The 25,484-nt window shown below is 27.4% G+C and overlaps 2 protein-coding genes across 4 annotated transcripts in view; both read left to right on the forward strand.

Moving 5' to 3' along the window:
• The window catches only part of LOC136975792 (DNA-binding protein P3A2-like), a 32,287-nt gene that overhangs the window by 2,022 nt on the left and 4,781 nt on the right, over positions 1 to 25,484 (forward strand). For 2 of the 3 annotated variants that reach the window (XM_067270913.1, XM_067270915.1), the window contains exons 2-9: positions 2,646 to 2,734; positions 11,939 to 11,996; positions 15,510 to 15,688; positions 18,115 to 18,229; positions 23,416 to 23,493; positions 24,812 to 24,938; positions 25,056 to 25,205; positions 25,282 to 25,440. In XM_067270913.1, coding sequence (XP_067127014.1) covers positions 15,511 to 15,688; positions 18,115 to 18,229; positions 23,416 to 23,493; positions 24,812 to 24,938; positions 25,056 to 25,205; positions 25,282 to 25,440 — 807 coding nt within the window. In that variant the 5' untranslated portion in view covers positions 2,646 to 2,734; positions 11,939 to 11,996; position 15,510. The remainder of the gene's footprint in view (positions 1 to 2,645; positions 2,735 to 11,938; positions 11,997 to 15,509; positions 15,689 to 18,114; positions 18,230 to 23,415; positions 23,494 to 24,811; positions 24,939 to 25,055; positions 25,206 to 25,281; positions 25,441 to 25,484) is intronic. The other variant, XM_067270914.1, reaches the window with a different exon arrangement.
• On the forward strand, positions 4,502 to 5,581 carry LOC136975817 (SCAN domain-containing protein 3-like). The gene has a single exon (XM_067270963.1). It carries the CDS (start codon positions 4,502 to 4,504, stop codon positions 5,579 to 5,581), a length of 1,080 nt encoding a protein of 359 aa, XP_067127064.1.

The raw sequence follows: 25,484 nt of genomic DNA on the forward strand, positions 1-25,484 counted from the left end.
CGATATTTAAGGGGGAAAAAAGTGTTAGAATATTATCAATAATTATATGCAAAGTCTTACAGATGTGATAATTTGTAGTATTGTATGCCAGGTTTTTATTGCAATCAAATATTAATAATTTTTGCGAATTTTACCCTTATGTATTTTACATTATTTGTGATGATGATTTAATAACGGATTTTATGCAGCAAAACGTTTTAAAATATATATCAAAATCGAAAATAAAATTTTATTATTGGTAAAAAATGTTGAAAAATATACATTATAATTTTTAAGTATAAGAAAATATCCGTTTGCCATTAAAATTTAGTTCAATAAATGTTATTAAATTCTTTTATCAATTTAACAATACACGTAGAATTAAGATATTTTCATGTAAATTTATAACTTGATACATGCTTTACACATACGTATGTATGTATTAAATATCATATTGAAATTATTCTTTACTCGTAGATTATGTTCACTATTTAAATATTTTAAATGTACTAATTATACTAATTAATTTTATCTAATGTATTAATTATTAAAATTTTTACATTAACTTTACGTCAATTGCCAACAGAATATTTATTTTTCAATCAAGCGGATATTTATTAATTTCAAAACAGTTTCGTGTCAAAAATTTCAAATATTTTACTCCCCAATGTTTTTAACAATTAGGTATAAACAGATTTAAAAGGGGGGATGCGACAAAACGCTCGTTGTAAGTGTTAATTAAATCCACCTCTTATCAAAAATTGAATTCCGGACAATTTACACGGAATGAACGAGTAGAAAGGGCCAACAAACGTTACCTATCGATTGATAACACATTTGGCCTAGGAAAAAACGAACTTATCGATTGGGAGCCGAAGGATGACGGTACCCGGATGCATTTCAGTTTATTTTTCTTCTTTACATCACTTGTCGTTCATTTATATACTTTCTTTTTTTATAATTAAAATATTTTTTAAAATGTAATGTTTTTTTTCGTATTCAATTTACTTCAAATTCCATTAACAATTGTCATAAAATTTAGCTTTTAAATGGCTTAGAAATCATCTAAAATGGAACGTTAATTTTAATAAACAGATTATATACGAACACATGTTTAATTAATTTTATTTAATTGTGAAAATCTGTGATTAACAAATATTAAAACAAATATTTTGGGATTTTCTGCTTAATTTCGTGTAAACCTTTAAAAGAATGTTGTGATAATGATTAAGGATTTATTTATTTTATTTCATTTAAAAAAAAGAAAGAAAACAAAAACAATGTTCTAATCAGTAAATTTAAGTAATTAGAATAATATATTTAAATATTAATGTTTAACAAATTTAAATTTGCTAAATATATTAATATTTAAATGGAGTATTATGATATTGAATCTGTAAAAATTGGATAAATAAATAAAGTAATTTTTAATTAGATTAACTGAAATTTAATATTATATTAAATATTTTTTTGCAGTGGTTAAAAAAAATATGGCTAATTAAAATATAGTAAATGCAATATTAATATATTTTAATTATCTTAGTTATTGATTAAATGGAATGTAATATTTAAGATAACAGAATTAATTAATTCTTTATTTGAACAGAGTTCTCTATTTTCTACAAAGAATTCTATGCTTGATTTACTGCCTAACTCCTAACTTTAAATGACTGTTTTTTCATTGAAACTGCTTCTGTTTTCTAATTAATATTTTTTTAATAAATTTTTTTCAGTGTGTAATTGATTTAATATATGTTAATGGCATATTTTTTTTGTAATTTAATTAAAAACTGAAATTTGAATATAAAAGTCGTTATTGTTTTTAGAAATGCCAAAATCATTAGTTGAATATTGGTATCATTTTCTAGTTAATGAAGTATATATAATGAGTTATATTAATATGGCTTTGCTAACATTTATTAAAAAAAAAAATTGATAATCATTTTTGAATTGTGTTCAGTTTTAATTTAAATGTATTCTTTAAAATTCAATGTATTGATAATCAGAAAATTCATAAATGAATATATATAAAGAATTTTTCTAATAATAACTAAATTCATAAGTGTCCTGTGAAGAGTAACCCAATTAAGCAATAGCAAAATACACTTGATGAAAATATAATTAGAAAACTTGATGAATTGAAAGCTTAACAAACATGTAGATGAGGTTGATGATGATGCTGATGAATTTATTACTATTAATTCTAATGAGAAATGTGTTTTATTTATTTGTTGTATGCAATGGCAAAATTAAAACTGAATTAAATGTACAGAGAATGCTCGTTAATTCGAAGCACTTTTGTTCATTCTACTGCTAAATATTTCAGCCAAAAATAATTATAGATTTTTAAAAATATATTCATACTTGTCTATAATATTTCTCGATCTCTTTTATTATATTTGTAATCATGTTAATCTGAACATTAATCCATACAATACTTTTGGATTAATGAATGTATACAAATTTTTCATAATATAATGTATGTATAATTTACAAATACAAACTTGATTTTTATTAAACTTCATATATAATTTTTTAGAGGTATAAACTTTTTATTTCGTAATTAATTTTTGTAATTAAATTGTCTATTAAATATTATAATATATATAATTTATAATAAGAAATGTTACGTACTAAAGTTCAATATTAATTTTTTTTCTTTTCAGGAAGTACCTTTTCTTTTAAATCATATATGTCATAACTTTATTCAGTATCATGTAAAGCTATATCTCCCATCCTTATTATTTTATTTCAGGTAATTAATGTTTAAAAGTTTTTTTCTTGAAATTTATAATAAATTTATTATTTTACATAGTTTTAAATAAAATTAAATTATATAATAATAAATAAGCAATATTGCCAGATTTTTAATCAGGCTATAAATATATATTTATTATCATTTGTTTATTACTGTGGGCTTGGTTTATATGTAATTAAATTGTGTAATGTAATGTTTTAATTAAAATATTTATGTCACTAATAAGAAAAAATTTTTATTTAATGCAATATTTTGAAAATATAACAAGTTGAAATAATAAATTTAATTAATTTTTTTGTATACATTTATCAGAATTATCGGTTTTAAGCCTTTATTTACACTTCATATAAGCATAATAATACTTTTCATATTGAATTTCAAATGGAAATAAATATAATATTAAAAACTTTCAATAAATGCATAAAATAAAATGTTAGATGAAATTGAATGTTATCTTTTAATTTAGTTTTTCTTCAAAATATTGATATAAATAAAAAAATATTTAAGTTGTTTAAAACAGAATAATTTATTTTAAAAAGAAACTAATTTTCTGTAAGTACAGTAAATTGTTCTTGGAAGATTAATTAAACACTTTTAAGTAAAAATTAAAGATATAAAATTAATTATTGAAATGATTCATTTATTTATAGAACTTTTTAAAATAATTGTCTAAATTATTTACAGATGTAATGATTAAATTGTAAATTTGTTTTATGATAATATTTTTTTAATCATCAAAAGGTTTTCGAATGTGTATTTACTTAATGTGTAAGGTATTTGTAATTATAACTAATATTTATTTTTCAATTTATGTAATTAATAAAGTCTAAAACATTTTCAAAATCAATTTCCATAAAAAGTAAATGTTAGTTATTGATCTTTATGCACTATTATGATTTTATTACTTTTAAAGTTGAATGAGTTCTTTCAAAATTATTCTACAAAATATTTTTTTAAATTTATTTAAACAAGTAAATGATTAAGAAATAAACAAAAATCAAAATACTAATTTTGTTATTATGTAGTCAAACTTTGGTATTAGTGTTATCCTTTGTTCACATCTGAAATTGATATTCAGTTGTGTGCAGTACTAAACTAAAATAGTTTAAACAGTAAGAATTAATGACATAAATACAAATAATTGAGATACATACAAAACTTTGTTTGAGAATGATCTGGTGATATTGTCATTTGCAACAAATGACACATTTAGTCAGTGATTCTCAACCTTCTTAGCTCCACGACCCCAAATAGTAAATATAAATAAAATTAATATTTTGTGACCTCCCACCCAAAGGAATAATAACAGTAAGCCTTACTATTATAATTGAATTTTGACTGTAATTATAAATGTAAATTTTTAAAAATATTATATAATCACATTGCACTAATTTTATACATTAAGAAAATGCCGACAGTATAAAAAATGTAATACAACTATTCCTATTATTTTATGTTGTTGCGTTTATAGTGATGGGTATGAACGTGCATGTATGATGTGTACATACATGAGCAATTTACAAGTTCTAACTTGATATGTACGTGCTCTTTGTAATTTGATCTCCTATAATACTCTCTGTGAGAGCATGTTTGAACATGCATATGGATGCATTTGAACAAGTCATGCTGTCACTATAAAAAGAGGCACTGGTGATTCCACCACTTCAGTTAAGTTTAGAATGTGAAGTGTGCATCTGGTGCTTTTATTTTAGTGTGTAGTCAACTGTAAAACTGAATTGTTTTTTTTTTAATTTCTAATGCAAAATGGATAAATTTGTGAAAAAACGAAGTGAGCCATTTACATCCAGTGAATCAGTTGGTAAAAAGACAAGGTTGTATAATGACAGTTATTTAAATTATAGTTTCGCCTCATTGGATGGAAAGCCACAATGCGTTGTTTGCTCTCAAGTTCTCTCCAATGAAAGCATGAAGCCATCAAAATTAGTTCAACACTTGGAAACTAAACATCCGGCTCATAAAAACAAACCTTTGGAATTTTTCAAAAGAAAATTACATACTTTGAGAAATCAACAAACTTCTATTTATAACTTAAGTCATACTGATAAAAGTGTACTTGAAGCATCTTATCTCGTAGCATTAAGAGTAGCTAAGATGTCCAAACCTCATACAATCGCCAAAAACCTTATATTGCCTGCTGCAGTTGATATGATCACTGTTTTAATAGGTGTGGAAGAAGCAAAAATATTGAAAAACATTCCGCTTTCTGACGACACAATATCAGGGCAAATCGATGACATGGCTGCTGATGTTCACAATCAGATAATTCAGCAAGTGAGTTCAAGTGAATTTTTTAGTATTCAATTTGATGAATCAACAGATGTAGCAAACATGTCTCAGTTATGTTTTGTGAGGTATGAATGCGATAGGGACACATCACTCAAAGAAAATATGTTGTTTTGCAAAACAGTACCAGGTCATGCAACAGGACAATGTCTTTTTGATGTGTTTTATGAAGCTACAAGAAACTATACTAACATAGATTGGACAAAATGTATTGCAGTATGTAGTGATGGTGCAAAGGTAATAACAGGAAAGAACAGTGAATTAATGAAAATGTTAAGAGATTGTCTTATTATACCAAGAGTGGAATGGATGCACTGCTTCCTTCACAGACACGCTCTTGTCACAAAAAATATGCCAGAAAATCTCAATCAAATTCTTTGTGAAGTTGTAAAGTTGGTTAATTTTATTAAAAGCCAATCATTACAGAACAGGCTGTTTGCTAAACTATATGATGAAATGGACGAAAATAAAAAATCTCTTCTTTTCCATACAGAAGTTAGATGGTTATCGCAAGGGAAAGTGTTAATATGGTTTATATAATATTATATTAATTAATTATTCAAAAATGCAAACACAATATTAATATTGATTATGTCAACTGAAGTTCAATCTACTAAATTTTAATTGTTTTATATAAATTATATAATAATGGAAGATTTTTAAATATTAAAAGCAAAGTTATAAAAATAGCATAGATCAATTATGAATTAATTTTTTTAAATAAGCAAAATATTACAAAATTAGTTCAAAATAGGATAAAGCTCTCCAAAGTTCTACAGAACTAAAGGCTACAATAAAAGTTTAAAGTTTTTTACTTCTTTATGATTCTATTTTATTTAGGTATTTAATTCCAACTACATAAAACAATACATCTATCTAATAAATGATAAAATTATACATATATATATTAAGTGTTTCTCAACATGTATTTTAGTTAAATTCAATGTTATTACTTGGTTAACCTTAGTTGTTTTTCAGTTTTCAGAAATATCAACAGATTATCTTAACTCTGAACTGTTTTTTTTTTTTTTAACAAATCGTCTTCATCAAATTGTATTACATTTCTCCATTCAAATTTATGTAGGCAGTTTTCGTTTCAACCTCTGATCGTGCAGGTAAACAGCCAATTGAATGAAGGCAGGCAGGTATGTGCGGAGGGTGATTGCGCATTTCCTCCACTATAGCCACTGCCAGTTCCAATGTCATTTTGCCATTGTGAGCTTAATTGCAGGCATGTAAACATGGCTGCTACAATTGACTTTCTCACTAAGTGCAAGTGTCATAGTGTAATTAGATTTCTTCAAGCAGAAAGGAATAGTGCTGTGGAAATTCATCAAAGAATGAGCTGGATATATATGGTGAAAACTTTATGTGATGGTGTAGGAAATTTAAAGAAGGCTGAACCACTGTTTATGATGAAGAGAGACAAGGACGCAAGTCTGTTGCAACAGAAGACATTGTTCAACAAGTTGACAAAGTGGTTCAGAAAAAAGGAGGTTTACCGTAAGTGAGTTGTGTGCGGGATTTCCTGAAATTTCAAGATTATCTGTTTACAGGATCATAACAGATCACCTTTGCTTCAAAATACTGTGTGCTTGATGGGTTTCCAAAGATGATATCTGATCACCACAAAAGTTGCCAAATGACAGCATCACTGACATTTTTCACCCATTATGAGACTGAAGGTGATGATTTTTTGACATCAATTGTGACTGGAGATGAGACTTGGCTTCACTATGTCACCCCCAAAACAAAACAACAGTCGCGACAATGGATGCACTCAAACATACCAAACAATTCGAAAAAGTTCAAACAAACCTTCAACAACAGGAAGGTTATGGTTACTGTGTTTTGGGACCAAAAAGGTGTGTTGCTTGTTCAGTTTATGGAACTGGGAACTACAATTAATACAACTGTTTATTGCAAGATTTTACGATGACTGTGGAGAGTCATTCAGAACAAAAAGAAGCATGTTGACTTCTGGAATTATTCTGATTCATGACAATTCCCGAGCTCACAGTGCTGCTGTAACCTAACTGCTTCTTCAGCAATTTCAATGGAAACTTTTTGAACATCTGGCGTACAGCTCTGATTTAGCGCCAAGTGACTTCAATCTCTTCCCTGAACTAAAAAGGTGGCTAGGAGGGCAGAGGTTCGAGACTATTGACAGTCTTAAAACAATGTTAAAGCCCATCTCAAGTCACTGGTAGCAACATTCTATAAAGAGGGGATTGCAAAGCTTAGCCACAGATATGACGATGTGCCTCATTCTTCATGGTGATTATGTCGAAAAGTAACCATGTTTATACCTAACTTTTGGTAATAAATTCATTTTGTTATTTACACTTGTCTTTGTTTTATGGACTATCGGAGGTTGAAACAAAAACTGCCCTCATAGGTACAAAACTATTTTCAAATTTTTTTCTCACATTTTATAGTTTTGCAATTTAAACTCATTCACTTCTACAATACAGATTAAACATTTCAGTTATTTAAAATAGAATAATTATGCAATTAAAAACACAACATTTTTGAAGTTATCAATATATATATATATATATTTTTTTTTCAATAGCAATTTGACAAAACTAGTGTATTATAATTTAAAATTGTTTTCAAAAATTAGCATTTACATCCAAAATTTTAAGCATTAAATCTTGCAATTTTTCAACTAAACTACAATAATTTGGTACTTCTGTTCAATCAACTATTTGTATGTAAAGAAAGTAATATAAGAATAGAGCCAGGATTATGTTAAGTACGAGCAGATGAGCCCCAGTGTTGCTTAGACAAAAAGTAACAATAGCAAAGATTAAGATTATTAGATTATAGCCGATCTTACCCATTTTCATCAAGTGCAAGAATTAGGTCCCCCTTCTTCCAAGACTAATTAGAAAATTTTTAGATATCTGCTTATCACACTGGGATAACGATAATTAAGATTCACAGCAACCACTAACTGGTGGATAGTACCACTAAATGATGAATAACAAATCAAATAATTTCGTTACCCCTTCTGAGTTCTTCTTCAGGTTTACTAAATTCAAAAAATAAGATGGATCTTCCTGAATTATTCATAAATATAAAATTAAACATTAAGACAGTTTGAATAAAGCAAACTTATGTGCATGCATTCCCTGTGTCAACTTTATATAAGATGGAACACTAAATATCATTGAGAATTTTTAGAAAGGTCTAAAAATATGTTTGATTTCCTGCATAAATGCAAAAAAGACGTCTAAAACAGTAAAGTTGAAGCCAAGTTCTTCGAGGTAATCCTTAACTCTCTCGTCTCCCCCCCCTGCAGTGGGAATTTTGAAAAATCCCTTCTTAATGTGCATTCTCATGGCATACCCTATTAAAACGCATCAAAAATGCAAAAAACTGCATCTAAAATAGTATAATAGAAGCCGTGTTCTTCACGGTAAGCCTTAATCCTTTCCCTCTCCCCCGCAGGGGAATTTCGAAAAATCCCTTCTTAGTGTACGTTCTCATGACGTACCCTAACTGTGTACGAAATTTCAACTTTCAGCTCCTAACCATTTGGGCTCTGTGCTTATTATTAATATTATCATTATCAACCCAACATTATTTATCCTACAGATATGATGAATCTTTTATAATCTGATAAAATTTACTCAGTTTTCTACTAACTAAAATTTCTGATTTTATGTTTGAATATTTAGATTTCAATAATCTCACTAATTTTGTAATTACAATATTTTATAGCATACAAGATGCACTGCCATTTCAGTACAGAATATTCAGGAAAAAATATTTAGTGTATTTAATTTAAGCCATCCTACTCCTATGATACTTGATTTCCAAAATTTTTATTTACTGTATTCTAGTGTAAAAAAATAAAATAAAATTAGAATGCACACATTTATTTATCAGGGAAAAAGAGGACTTTAAAATATTCTATGTGAATACATGCAAAAGTTGCTGTAGCTATAACTAATAATAATAATAACAATATGTTTAATTAACCAATAACATTTTTATTCAAGAGTTGGCTGGATAGAAGTTACCTTAGCTTACTGAAGGCAATTTGGGAAATTTATTAGCCTATAGGAGATAACAATTACACAGGGGGTAATTTTTTTATACAAAAGTGGCATCTTACGTATCATAAAATATGGTAATTCTAAAACTTTCAACTTCCTCTTATAAAAATTGTGGAGGAATTTTATAGACTTCACTTTTGAATCTGTGATTAATGGGATTAAATAATCTAAAACTCCATAAATAAAATGCATAGACTTTCCTCTTTTTCTAATTAATACACTATTTATCAATTCCAATATAACAAAGTATTAACTGTTTAGAATTAGATTTTACAGAAATGTACTGTACTTGCATCTTATGTATCAATTTTTTATAATCATATTATTTTAATAATTTGTTATGCATTAAAGCTGCAAAATGCTTATTGGTGTGTTTAATTATTAAATATGTTAAATAATTATTTGGTTACTGTATCATTATTAAATAATTATTTGGACATTTTAGAAACATAACTAAACGATTGCCTTAAATAATCAAGCTATAACTCTGCTAATTTAATGATTAAGTAATTTGTTGCTAGAGGTAGACATTAGGCACCATCTCGTAACTAAATTAGTAATTATAATCTTAATAATTTATTAAATAATTTAGAAGGCTTGCTTGGGGTCCAGGTGGCGCAACTGACGTGCACACCGCACAGGACTTGAACCTGCAACCTCTTGCGGTTTCAAGCTCCACCCCGGGTCAGTTCTTTTCTTCCAGATGGTTTTAAATTATGTTCTAACATCTACCTCGCTTTAGCAAATTATGTAATATTAATCATTAAATTAGCAGAGTTATAGCTCGATTATTTAAGACAATTGTTTGGTTGTGTTTCTATATACATACTGGGCTTCACAATGTTTGATATACTTGAACATTTTAGCATGGATCATGCCAATTTCTGGTCTTGGGCAGATAATTATTTATATATATATATTGTACAGAAATCCAAATCTTGAATTCTGAATTATATCTTAAATATATTAGGAATTCAAGAATATATATATCTAATATCAATATAATTTTCAAATAATGTTCTGTATCAAAAACAACTACCATTGCCTGCTCATTTATAAATTGATCAAGTGATAGCATTGTTTATGAAATGTTCTGTTGGGAATGAATGAGAATTAAGAATTTCCAGTTATAGGATACAATTTGCCAATAGAGTTTTTTTTTATTCAGATATTTATTGAATTAATTTATATCAAATTCTGCATTTTTATTTCATGACTTCAGAGAAACTCTACATCAGGTTAAGGTTACAAGTGAATATTTCATTTTAATTTGAGTCTACACAAAATTTTATCCATTGAATAGTGTTGAAATAAAAACAGATTTTCTGGTTTGGTTCTTTTAAAGTTCAGTTTCAGTTTCAGTTTTTCATGAAAATTCAAACTGTGGTTCAGTAAATGAGACTGACTTGTTCTTATTGCAAGCACGTAATCATATAAGTGGGACAACAAGTGACTGAACTGATCAGTAACAAAGTAAACATTTCAAGTTAACTTTTAAAACACAAGATTCTCATGTTGGCAAATTTTCCCAGTTAATGTCTATAGGCTTTTCTGAGACACTGCTACATTTTTTTTATGCTACAAAACTAATATTGTGGCTACTGCCACAATATTAGTTTTTCTACCACAAATTTTCTCACTATTACAGTAGAGCATCGATTTTCCGACCCCCGATTAACCGTCACATCGGTTAACCGACCGCGTTCTAGTCGGCAAATTCAAATGTCCACTAGTGATATGGCGCTACAATATTTGGCTATGTCTTGGCTACTTTATTATTATTTTTGTTAAATTTTTGTGTGTTTTAGCTGGCAACACTGGCTCGATCATGAAAGGGAGGCCAGTATTTAAACCATGCTTAATTTTTTATTTTGTCTTTATTTTGTGGAAAATAAAGAAACCATTTTTAACAATACAATAGTGACAATTATTATTTTATAAAAATTTTGTTAGGCTTAACATCGATGAAAATTCAACACGAAGTAGGTTAATAGCGATATACTAATAGCCCTATACAAATTACATGGGATATACTAATATACTAATAATGTATTTTTTCATACTTTTGGTTATCCGTTTTTTCAGTTATCTGACTAGCCCCAGTCCCCAATTGAGTCGGATAATCGATGCTCTACTGTACTTTAATTTCTCCTGAACCTCATTCATGTGATGAAACATATTCTCCATCTATGTATCAGGATGGGAAAATCTTTTAAATGTTCCTAAATGTATGGTGAAAAGTGCAATTTGACATATACCATATAAAACATGATAGCATGATGACTAAGGCAGATAAGGCACATAATTCTGAGAGGTGTGGATTAAAATTATGCACATTCAGTTATTCAATTTATAATGCCATTTTACTACAATACAAAAATAATAATAATATACTGTAATAATAATAGATTCTGTCGACATAAATTCACATTAATGATAATTTAAATTACATGTGATAATTAATGTGAAATTAATTGATTATTTATTCATTTATTGTTTAAATAATATACATATTTTGAAATTATATCTTGAACATAATATATAAATTTTAAATGCAATGTATTCGAATTACGTAATCAGTTGGAACATTTGAAAAAACATCCAATTTTTGTTAGCCATTTTGTTCTGTATCATTTTTACCTGATGACATCTATTTCACATAAGCAAAAACATTTGTAAATTTTTTCTTTTCATGGTGCTGGTGTTGGTTTTGTGCATTGTGTGTTTAATAATATAACATTAATATTAAGAAAACTATAGTATTTAAAATAAATTTAAAATGTTAATTTTTAACATTATAATTTTCATTGAACGATTTTTTCTTTTTCAGAAATATTTATTATTTATCAGAATGAAAATTTATCAAGAGAAAAAGAAAATATTGTGTAGTAAGTATTCATCTAATCCCAACAATTTTTAATTTTAAACAAAAATGATAAATACAATAGAATAAAACATATACAAATGTAATAATTCAAGTAATTAAAAAGTCCTTATAAAGTGAATACTAATTTATATTAGTGTAGAAACAAAATTTGATAACTCTGACCAGACATCACATCATATATGACAGAGTAAAAAGCTACCTATACAGGGTGTTGGGAAAAGCTGGAAATGGGTGATAGAACTTATCAAGATAAGAAAAAAATGTAGAGTAACATACTTGCAAATATGCGGTAGTTACTGAAATATTTGAGGTTAAAGTTGAACCCACTTTTTTCATGAACTATGCTATAGTTATTGCTTTTAAAGATAAACATTTATTGAACTGAACAACATTTTAAAATGAGAGAAAAAATGCAATAATTTCCACTTTATTTCTCACAAAACTTTCAATAAAAAGATGTCTCCAGATTATTTTAGAATCCCAATGTTGCCAGTTTAGAGGAAAAAATAACCACAATGACAAGCTTTTTGTGATTGCTTTTCAATTCTGTCTTCCATTTTCAGTGATAGGTCAACAGTTGGCAGATCTATAATGGTGGCCCATTCTAGCATTGTTTGGCCAAACTTTAACTTTGAATATTTTGGTAATTATTGCAAGATCCTTTTAATCTTCCAATAGTTACCAAAATCTTCTGAAGTTTTAATCTTAAGAAATGTCTCTGGAATGAACACAAATTAATTTGGCAATTTCTGTTTTTAAAAAATTATTTTGTTTTCGCAGAAAAATTATCTGTATATTTTGTTTGTTCTCTACACAAGGATAAAATTTACATCTAGCTGTTTTAGTATTATGATTCAAATTTGATACCAAACTAAAGCAAAATTAAATCATATAGAAAAAAGATTAATTTTTTTCCAGTAGAACATATCAAATATTATCAGATAACTTTCAAAAAATTCCAGATTATAAAAAGAATAATTATGTTAGTTTAATAATCCATAAACATGTAAAGTGCAGATAGGTTTGCTATCTTTTAGTGTTTTTAATAAATTTACAGTAACTTTAATTAAATTTTGATATATCTGAGAAAATAATTGCCCAGGAGAGGATTTAAACCAACAAATTATTGTAAATTTACTTGTCTTACTGTTTTCTTAACTCGTATTTTATTCTAAAATAGTCACCATGGACTTATCAGATTAATAGGACTATTACACTGGTGTATTGGTTATTAACATAAAGAGGAGCTCTTAATCAGAAATCAAAAAAGCTTTATTTTTTCACCTGTAGAAAAAATAAAGCTTTTTTGATTTCTGATTAAGAGCTCCTCTTTATGTTAATAACCAATACACCAGTGTAATAGTCCTATTAATCCGATAAGTCCATGTTGACTATTTTAGAATAAAAAAACAACAAATTGTTGCTTTATATGTATGCATTTCACTCGTTATATTGAAAATAATGATGTTTGTAGATTAGATAGAGTTTAAAATAATTGATTTGAGAATTGTGCCTAAACATATCACATAAATAATAATTAATATTGTATCTTATGTATTTTATTGATGGGTTCATTTGAATAAAAATCGATCATTTAAATGATATTAAAGGAGTCCTTTTAGTTCTTTTTAATCTGTAAAAAAAAATGCTCACAAATTTGTAAAAATCCCGTAGTCTAGAATTGAAAATTTACTCCAAAAATTATTTTTACTTTTGAAATCTTTATTTTTGTCTACAAAAAAGATTATTTTTTTTTCTGTTGGGAAGTACTACATTAGATAGTTGAGCAGTTTCCTATCACATTCTGTAAAAATCAATGGCTAATTAAATGATTTTAGATTGACTCTTTGTGGTTTGTATGGATTGATATCAGTTAGACTTCTTGGGTGCAATTTGAAAACGCTGTAGACCTATAAATTCCCATTGTTGTCCGTTCGTCTGTCCATCATTCCGTAATCTCAAGAACAAAATTAGATAGATAAAAGATGAGATCTGATATGGAAACCTTGAGTGGGAGGCCTCAATTAACTATATACAAACGTCCATGCAAATTGGAAGTCATGTTACTTCAATTCAAAAATTTTTCCCTGAAAGGTGTTAGATAGATGACCAGCATGACTCTGTTGTTAAAGGTAACATATAATATACAGAGGCATTTGAGGTGGAGAGCATATATTTTAAGTAAATTAAAAATTGCAGCCCGACAATGTGGCAATATTGTCACAATAAATAATTGCTGGTTCAACATACATTTAAATGAAAACATTTTAATGTTTGTTAATTTTTTTGTCAGATGAAAAATTATTTTTTAAAAATTAAAGACAAAGTCTGCCCAAAAGGGACCACCATTTATTTTTCTTGCATTCCAGACAACACATTCTTGGCAACTGATCTTTCTCTGTAGGCTACTTGTTGCCAGAAGTTTAAAAATGTCCGTTTAAAAAACACAAAATACATCCAATTAAAATTATAGGTAATTTCTAAAAAAGGAATTGGTGACATACAGACTCGTTGCTTTTATCCATCCATACCATCCAATCCCAATGAAGGTATGGATGGATAAAAGCAACGAGTCTGTATGTCACCAGTTCCTTTTTTAGAAATTACCTATAATTTTAATTGGATGTATTTTGTGTTTTTTAAATGGACATTTTTAAACTTCTGGCAACAAGTAGCCTACAGAGAAAGGTCAGTTGGCAAGAATGTGTTGTCTGGAACGCAAGAAAAATAAATGGTGGTCCCTTTTGGGCAGACTTTGTCTTTAATTTTAATGTTTAATAAGTTCATAAATCAGAGTGAAATAGTAAATTAATAATTTATTTTCAATAATGTCTAAAGTACAGTAAACTCTAGTAATCAACTTTGAGATTTACCTATCTATACTGATAATAATAACCAATTGATAACATTAAGTGGAATAAGTAAATATGATTACAGTTAGTGAAATTCTGATTTTATTGATTTTAATATTAAAAGGACATGTTAAAACAATTAAAAAATGTATAACTTGAAGACTCGTTAATTATAATTATTATCATCCTTTTGCATGTATTGAGATAAACTAATTTTGATAACATTAACTGACTAATAACAATATCTACAATTATAAGTGAGGTCTATTGTATTACATTATTAATAATGGATTTTTAAAAGTTGTTTGAGCACTTTTATATTTTTATGCTTAATGTGGAAAATATGAAGTGATTACAATATTATCTTAGCATTAAATGTCTAAGATATTGCAAGAATATAGCTGTAAAAATATCTACACATTTGAGTGATCATTTGAATATGAAAACCATTCAAATGAACCCTGTCACTAATAAGTTTTAAAATATTCTTAAATTGAACTAATAAAAATTATTTTAAAATTTATTATATTAAATGTAGTATTTTTTTCAAATTATAAGATTTTTACTTTTCATTAATGTAACAATATAAATATTCATAATTTTTAAACTTTTGATATCAGTATATAAAATTAATTTTCATTTTACAATTGTATAAAATATAGGATGAATTCCACAGCAATTTTAACTTCTGGGATGAATTCAACAGTTAATCACACAATCATCGTTAACGATGAAATGAGTGATGGACCGTCATCTCCAGAGAGTCCATCATTTGATGATTCTGATTTGTTATCATCTTCAGGAGTGACAGATGATGTCACAGCCCAATTGGCTGCTGCAGGTAAAATTATTAATATGAAAGTATAAAAATATTATTGTTTTCAATATATTAATAATTATAAATGATCTGCTTTCAAATTAAAGAAATATATATATATATAACTAATGTTCTTTAAATAACAAATGGCTTTTATGTCTAACTTTATTTATTACTTTAACTTTAACAATTAAAATAAATTTTAACTTCACTTAAAATTTATTCTTAATTGTTTTACTACAAATAAACTTTAATTTTTGAAGATGAATATGGTGCATAGTAATAAGTATTGTAATTATCTAAACTAAGCACAGATATGAAGCTTGTTTTAAAGAGTTTATTTTGTAAAGTTGGTTATAAAATTAGATATTGTTGATTTGTAGAATTCTAAAATTAATATAAATTTGAAAAATTCATATTTATTCTTGATAATTTCAAAAATAAATATGAATTGCCATCATCTTATTTCTATTTTGATATCCTAAATTATTTTCTTTCAATTTTTGTAGAATATATCATAATATTATCAGAGATAATATAACTTAGTCAACTCCATCCAGTGAACAAAGCGATAATACAAATACATCTCACTAACCTTGTATAGCTTAGGTAAAAAAACTCAGAACGTATCACTAACGTTTTCAACCCACTTTTTAGGGTCTTCTTCAGTTGTTCTATAAATATTTTCTGGTTTTATTCTAATTTCAAATTTCCAGTTTCCAATGTTTTCTATCCTCGAATTTTATTTTTTTAATCTTTTAAAATTGTGCGTTTGCACTATAACAACTAGCTCAAGCACACATCTTTTGAATATTTAAATTTTAAAAGATTCAAAAAATAAAATTTGAGGATAGAAAACATCGGAAACGGGAAATTTGAAAATTAGAATAAAACCAGAAAATATTTATAGAACACCTGAAGAAGACCCTAAAAAGTGGGTTGAAAACGTTAGTGATACGTTCTGAGTTTTTTTTTTTTTTTTTACCTGCAAAGCTATACAAGGTTAGTGAAACGTATTTGTATTAATATACATAACTTAGTTCATTTACTAAAACTTATATTTTGATCTTATTGGGAATAATTTGTTTAAGCTACTTAAATTTTATTCAATGCATGTAAGTGGTTACTGAAGATTCATTTCTTCTTATGGGGATTAATTTTATTGCTCACCATCAACCTTTGTCAGACTTTATGAATTTTAGGCAACACTTGAATTCTACTCAAATTTGCTGCTTGAGCTTGACTGTTTCCTTTCCTGAAATCCTGTTTTACTTTTATTTCACTTGCTAAAGGAAGGTTTCAGGAGTTTGAAGATCAGTCTGTACTGTCTGTAAATTTTTCCTCAAGCAAGCTGTTGCATTACCATTGTTCTCCCATGTTTGGAGACCCTTTCCATTAGCCAATGTGATACTCTTTAAGAGATTGAGTTAACTTTCTACATACAACATGTTATTAAAATTTATGTTAAAGATCTGTGTCAGATTTAAACATTTTTTTATTTATAAAACATGGAAAGAATTCAGTAGGCTATATCTGTGATTAAAATAATACTTTCTCTAAAAAATTAATACAGAGACATAATCTACAAAAGTTGAAATCTGAAATTGATTTTTAGTAGTCATTTGGATCAAGAATGATAAAATACAAAATTGTCTAAATTTAAATTTTTATGAAGGCATAAAATCTATTAATTCTGTGATACACCACTCTAATTTGTATTGGTTGTTAGCTTTTTTATTTGCATCCATTCAAGAGAGAATATATTCAACTTTTCTGGTGATATTTTCTTTTAATTTCTCTTACGTCTCTTTTAAGTATATGATTTTATTATATCAAAATAGAATTTATTTCAAAACTGTATTTCAGTTCTTGTAAATTATTATTGATAATTATTGTTGGTGAATTGAATGACGTAAAATTTTATTATTACTAATATAAAAATTTTTAAATATTAGTTATTTAAATATAGAAATAATTTAAGACTGAGATGCATTAATCTTAATTTAAGTAAAAAAAAAAAAAATTAACTTTGAATATTTGATATGTCAATTATTGTAGCTATGGATTTGATCTTATTTAAATATAGTTGTTGGCAATATAGGGATTAATATGCTGTATAGAAAGATTAGAGATAATCTCTCTTAACTATTTACTTTAATAAAAACCAACACATGTTATTTTTCAGTAAATTTACTATGAAATTTTTAATGCTTTATTTCTAATAATCCCAATTATTAAACCAAAATGATAAAAATTGTTTTAGCATATTAAAATATTTAAAACATTTGCATACTTACATATATTAAATGTAAATTATTGAAAATGGAAATTTCTAATTTTTAGTTTAATCAAATAACAAAATTATGTTAAATTATTTTTAATTCATAAATATAAAATAAAATTATTAATTGGTATTTATAAAAATAATTATTACTTCAAAATCAAAACAGGGCCTGTAGGTGTAGCTGCTGCAGCAGCCGTTGCCACTGGAAAGAAACGGAAACGACCACACTCTTTTGAAACAAACCCATCCATAAGAAAGAGACAACAGACAAGGTTATTAAGGTGTGAAAATTGTTCTATAAATTAGAAATTCTGTTGTAATTAATTTTATTAAATTATTTTAATATTTTTAGTATAGATTCTTATATATATTTATACACTTTTAATATTTATTATAATCACTAGTCATAAAAGAATAAATACATGATCTTCAGAGCACTTTGTAATTATAAATACATTCACTGATCTTAATATAAATAACTAATATTATAGCCATGACAAAAATTTATGCATGGCTATAATATTTATTAGCCATGCCTTATTATAGCCTTAGCCATTTAATATTATATATAGTATTATAACCATTCATATATAGATTTATTTGGAAAGAATATTGGTATTTTACATGTTTATAATTTTGGTTATTGAACATTTAAAAATGTATACTGTGAATCAAAAAGTAAAACTGTCTAAGTTTAATCTCTTGCCTTGCATGCTTGTTTTGTTATATGTCACAACTATAATCCAATTCTTTCCACAGTTGCTCCAACTGATCTCTTAGTATTCTCTTCACAACAGTCTTGATTCAATTATTTGAGTGTAGAGATGTTTAGGTATAAGTGACATGTTGTAGATTGTGTCTTTTATGTACACTTATAAAAAATTTACATGATTTAGGAACCTAGTGGCCTGCAGTTTAGATCAAAGTTAACCAGGTTTCCAAAACTTGCATCATCTACATGTCACTTCTGTTTGAAAATCTCTACATTCAAAAAATTGAATCACTACCCTCTGTGGAAGAAATAACAGGGGATCAGTTAGAGGAAGTGTGGGAAGAATTGGACTATTGATCAGATGTCTGTCATATAACATGAGGAGCATACATTGAGTGATTGTAAAGTAAGAGAGATAAACTACTAGGATAGATTTATAAGTATTTTTAATTATGCAAAATTGATATACTAGCTGGCAGAACAAAGTCTGAGCAAGTTAATGAGATGCTATAAATTTACTTTCATAAAAGATTTTTTGTTTTTAAAATTTTTTATAAATTTCTATTAAAAAGTAGAAAGTATGTAAAAATAATATGATTTAAATAAACTTTATAAAAATAAAAATTGTTTGTAAATAAAAATTTTGCAAAATATATACAGTAGAACCTCAATTATCCAGAGCTCTATTATCCGGATTGTTCAAAATAAACAAAAATTGTACGAATTTGCTAATTTGCACTTTGTGAATTGTGACACTATTTATGTACTGTACATACGTGATGGAATGCATGGAACAAAATTTTGAAAAGACCATTAGTAAATTCCAGTAACAGTAGAAAGTGGTATAGGAGACAGTGCGGAAGCAATAGCACAAATTTCAATATGTGCCGAATGTGACGAAGAAGATGTAACCGAGTGGTTAAATTGCGATGCGAACGATCCTGGATTCCAAATTTTGAATGATGAGGAAATAATTAAAGAAATATCTGCCTCAGATGAACAAGATCAAGAAGATGAAGAAGAGATTTGCGAAGTAAGAGATATTGATCCTACACATTCTGAAGCTTTTCAGTGTTTAGATGTCGCCATGAAGTGGTTTGAGAGCTAAGAAGAGTGTAACTCAGGACAACTTATATGTCTTAAAAGTATTCGTGATTTAGCAGCTTCAAAAAGAACAGCTAGCTTTAAACAAAATTCATTAATTGAATTTCTTAATAAAAAATAATTTAATATTGAAGTTATATGTAAATCTAGACAAATAAAAATTATTCATACTATATGCATTGTCAATTATTACTTTTTCGATTATCCGGATTTTTCCTTATCCGGACTACTTTCATCCCCAATTAGTCCGGATAATAGAGGTTTTACTGTATGTGGAAATGGCATTGCCATTCAGCAATAAATTTTCTTAAATTTGTATGATTATGTCTTTTCCAGTTTATAAATTTTACAATGATTAATTTTTAATGCATTAAATTTATAAAATATTAATTCTGTGCAAGGTATCCAAAAAGATTTATGGCATCTTCTGTAAAATTACTTTATCTTTATAGTGGTATAATGACTTTATAGAAACACGAGTTCAAATTTGGGAATATGTTATATATTAAGTTGATGATAGTGATTCTCAGCATCATTAATTCAGTAAATAGTAATAATGGTCATTGCAATAATCTAAATTTCTTTTTGGATCATGCAGTTAATTTATATTGAAGGTTAAAATTATAAAATGTAGATGGATTAATTAAGCATAAACAACTAGCATTTCAAAGTTGCAAATGAAAACTGCTAAGAAATAACCATCTATTCTACATTGTATGGTATACACCATTTTAGTTTTTACATTTGTTACAATTCTGTTTTTTATATCATGTTGTTTTGATAAAAGTAATTATAAATAATAATTGCTTTTTTAGAATGTTTCAATTTTTATTATTATTATTATTTTTTTAATGCATTAGATATTGTGCTTGTATAAATATTGCAGATACATCAGGTATACCATAAATTTATATATTTTTATTTCATGCAAAAAGAAATCTGTTTCTTGGCATTTTCTATTGTAAGTTTGAAATTAGAGTTATCTTGTATATAAATAATCAGGTATAGTTTTTTTAATTTCAGTATTTTTCTCACCTTTGTTAGTTAAAAAGTTAACTTTTAACCATTTGATACAAGAGATATTACTATTTTATTTCTTAAAATTAATTGTGCAAAATCATGCAATTAATTTTTGTATTTAGTATCATAAACTTAGTATATACATACACAATCCTAGTAATGAATTTATATTTATTTTGAAATCATTATATCCTGAAAAGGTTGTCCAGAATAACTATTAAATTTTAAAAACAGTGTAATCTTCTATATATACATGTCTTATTAAATACCATGTTTTTTACTGCTTTTTACCATTGAAATTTGCTATTTAATGAAATTGCATAACTCATTAAATTAAGTAAAACAGACAGTCAAACCAACAATAACAGCTATGTCCCAACAGAGGCCATTTTTTTCCAAGAACTTTATTTTTGAACAGAAATGCTTACATAATAATCCCTAAGCAATGACCATTTTTTATGTTCCTGTCACTGGTAGTTGTTTAGAGGTACTTAATTTTCTATACAATGACCTGTTGTCATATTATTTCATTGTAATAAATTACTTCATTCACTAAAGACAGATGTACTTTTTTTTCCTTTAAAACTGAAATGTCATTGTTAAATTGTTATATTTTTTATCAAAAGAAAAATTATTATTATAATTCTTGATGCAGATATTGAACAAGTTCATAGATATAAGTTAGATAAAATGTGGTGAATAAAAGTCTTGATGAAAATAGGTGAAAATATTATCGTATTCTCTGTAAATTAAATTAGGAAAATATATTGTTTAGTGTATATTGTTCTATTTTTTAGATAAATAAATTTTGTTTTTATACAATTTCAAAGTTACTTGCATCAATGAAAAGGATTATATATAATTGAACGGTATGGATATAGCATAATAAAGTTACATGAAACAAAAAATTTCAATGCACAGTATTTATAACAAAAGTGAAAGATTTTTATTTCAATTTACTTTTTCCTCGAGTAATATTCAGACGAAAATTTGTTTTAATATCTACATAAATAAGAATTAAAAGTAATTACAATAAAGCACACCAAGCTTTTAAATGTATTATAATTACTAAAAAGCATATAAAATTAGTTATAAAAAATAATTGTATTTTATAAATATAAAAAAATAAACAATAAATGATCAGAAGCATTTGTTAAAAAATTATTTAACAAATGTGTATGAATATATTTATTGTTGATTTTTTTCAAATATCCAAATAAATTTACTCATTTTTTTTTGTAACATATACAGGGTGCGTGAAAAGTTCTGTCAATTTTTTGAAATACTTCAACAGTATAAAAATACTGTACAAATAAATAAATTCACAAAACTAAACAAACAATAAGTTTTATTTAACGAATAACAATAACAATAAGCAAAAAAATTTACAACAAATGCTCAAAATTGCTTCCTTGGGCTTCAATGCATTTACGTAGTCGCTTGCAAAAAGTTCCAACGATGGTCATGCATTCTTCCACCGAAATTTCGTCCCAGGCACGCGTCAGCACTGCTTTCAGCTGGTCCATGGTGGCATATCATGTTCCCAAGATTTTTTGCACCAGGATTGACCACACTGAGTAGTCCAACAAGTTAGGCAGCCAAACGTCTTTGCCCGAAAAGCCCAGAAAGAGCTCTTCACAGATGGTAATTGTCGATTGGGCCAAATATGCCAGTGCCCAGTCTTGCTGAAGCATGAATCCTTCTGGGCCCGAAGTGCTGTGATGCCCACAGCTCCAATACGTCACGTAGGACCCGTTGCTGGTAGATGGCAGCGTGGATCTTGATGTTCTGCTCGATGAAGACCAGCGGCATCTTCCCAGTGACACAGATGCTGGCCCACACCATGATTGAGGCTGGAAAATGGCTGTGACCAGTGGTTTTTGCAGCGGCAGTCTTCTGTTGACCCTTCTTGAGCAGCTGTTGATGGTTTTGGCAGTTTTGAAGTGGCTTGAGGATGAAAATCTTCTCGTTGGTGAAGAGCACCTTGTTCAAGCGACCAGTGCCGACCAGCCGACACATTCGGCGAGATTTCTCAAGCCTCTTTACCTTTATCACTTCATTTAAGAAGTGGACGCGGGCGATCTTGTAACTGCAAAATCCCAGCTTCTTCTTGACGATATTACGGACTTGCTTCTTGCTGATTTGGAGCTTCTTGGCCGTTTTGCGCATAGACACCTTCGGATTGCAATGAATCCAGCATTGCATCCTGTTGATGTTCTCCGGAGTGGTCACGGTGGTTGGACAACTGCTCCGAGGACGGTCCACAGTCCCTCCAGTCTCCTTGAAACATTTCACGATCCTGTAGACAGTCCTCTGTTGGAAACCAGTCGCACGAACAATGTCGGCTGTCTTCATTCCCAACTTGTGCAACTCGATGACGATATGTTCATTTTCACGAGACATAACATTAGCACAACTAAAAATAAAAAAATGATTAGAGCACTTTCTTGATCAAAATTGCATGTACTGTACAATCCAATAAAATCATTAAAAAAATAACAAAAAATGCAATGACAAATGCCAAAAATGCACAAAAATAAAATTGACAGAACTTTTCACGCACCCTGTATAATATCACTTAAGATTCAAATTATGAAAAATTGACTAACTTATTTCAAACATATTGTACAGTGTCAAATCTGGATTGTTGACAGAGTTGAATGCCACAGTACTTAGGGTCTCTCGAAAGCAGTCACATACTTTATACAGGTATGCACAGTGAGGTGTTTTCATCAAATGTATTTGTTCAAAATCACAATTTATAATAATTTTTGAAGTACTTTTTTCAAATTTTTGTATTTAAAAACATCACTGACTCTAGAGTGTTGATATTATTAAAATATTCACTATTAAAAATAATTTTAAACATTATTTTTAAATAGATATCAAAATATAAAATTTTGTATTTGTTAATAGCTTTTAAAGCTTTCTCTTTTATTATTAGAGGGAAAAGTTGAAAGTTGAAATAAAAATTAACAATAAAGTTTAAATTTAACCAATCATCAATCCATTTAAACCAAATATTAAATGCTGTGCAATAAAAATAAATATATTTTTTGAAAAACAGCTTTTTTTAAATTTTTTTTAATATTAATTAATTTAACATTTATTTAGAGAAAAATTTGTTCTCTGAATAGGAACCAAGGCATTTCCATGATGAAAGACGATGCTTTATTATTCAATATCTGCTTAAAATATTTCAATATTGATGACTTTGATTGATAATATAATAATAATTAAATGTGTTTCTATGTTTTTATTTTATTAAAACTTACTACAGAAAAATTATTTTAAAATAGAAAATTTTTTATTCGTTTTTGTGGAGCTTTACATTTAGAAAATGGACACACAGACCTAATAACTTTCTAAAATTATAATTCTTTTTTATTAATAATTAGTTCTTTAACAGAATTAGGCATATTAAATTATTTTTTATTATGTAGGATTAATCCTGACCACTATTAACAAAACATTTATTTCAGAGAATGAATTGTCATAAATAATTTAAAGATCTCCGCTTTAATCACTGGATAAGTTGATTAGTTAATGCAAAGTAATTAACCAGAATATTAAAGCCATACTGCAGGTCTTCTGGCCTGTAGTAAGGTTAGCCAACTTGGACAGGGAATGATGATCAATGCCCCAACTTACATTATTCACACAAAGTATGGGAAAATGGATTTGGTTCATATCTGGACCTTCCCAGAAATGGGCTAGCCACCCAGTCATCTAGACAACTTTAATCAGTAAATAATAGAACAATTTTCAGATTTCATTTAGATTCATATTCAAATACAGGAATAATTCAGCCAACTTTGTTATTAATTAATAATAGTGAATTTATATGTATAATGAAATATGATAGATTTTTAAGAAAAAAAATTTTATTCATACCTGTGCACAAGGTGGATATTTATTCATTTAAATAAATTTATATTTTAATTTGGTTCTTTACTATTTAGATACATATGAAAAAATATGTTACTGAATGCTTTATATATATTTTATAATGTTTTTTTTATAACAGAAAATTAAAAGCCACAATAGACGAATATACAACTAGAGTTGGGCAGCAAGCAATTGTTTTAATAGTAACACCGGGTAAACCACAGAATAATTTTAAAGTTTTTGGTGCACATCCATTAGAAAATGTGGTATGTTAATTACTTTATTTATGAATTTTGAAAAAAACATATAGTAATTTTACTCGGTTGGTTTGATAATGTTATTTAAAACTTGCTTTAAACTGCAGATGTTACAATTTATTACAGGTGCGTAATTGCCGAGGTGTTATTATGCAAGAATTGGAAGCAGCATTAGCCCAACAAGCCCCTCCACAAACTCAAGAAGATCCAACTCTTCATGAGCTTCCTCCATTAGTAATTGACGGTATTCCTACTCCTGTGGAAAAAATGACACAGGTCAGTGTGTGCCATATAATAACAATAAAACTGTTGTGTTTCTATATGTATTTAAATATTTTTTTTTATATGCTAGGCCCAGTTAAGAGCATTTATTCCTTTAATGTTAAAATATTCTACTGGAAGAGGTAAACCTGGATGGGGCAAAGAAACTACTCGTCCTGTATGGTGGCCTAAAGATCTTCCTTGGGCTAATGTTCGAAGTGATGCACGTTCAGAAGAAGAAAAACAAAAGGTAATAAATGTTATTTTAAAAAATTTTTGATATGTCATTACTGA

The sequence above is a fragment of the Centruroides vittatus genome, unplaced genomic scaffold (genome assembly GCF_030686945.1).
Source record: "Centruroides vittatus isolate TY-2023 unplaced genomic scaffold, ASM3068694v2 contig_388, whole genome shotgun sequence".
Taxonomy (NCBI): Eukaryota; Metazoa; Arthropoda; class Arachnida; order Scorpiones; family Buthidae; genus Centruroides; species Centruroides vittatus.

What these genes read in the sequence shown, in the direction of transcription:
- LOC136975817 (XM_067270963.1), top strand. Translation starts at nt 4,502, where the DNA reads ATGGATAAATTTGTGAAAAAACGAAGTGAGCCATTTACATCCAGTGAA.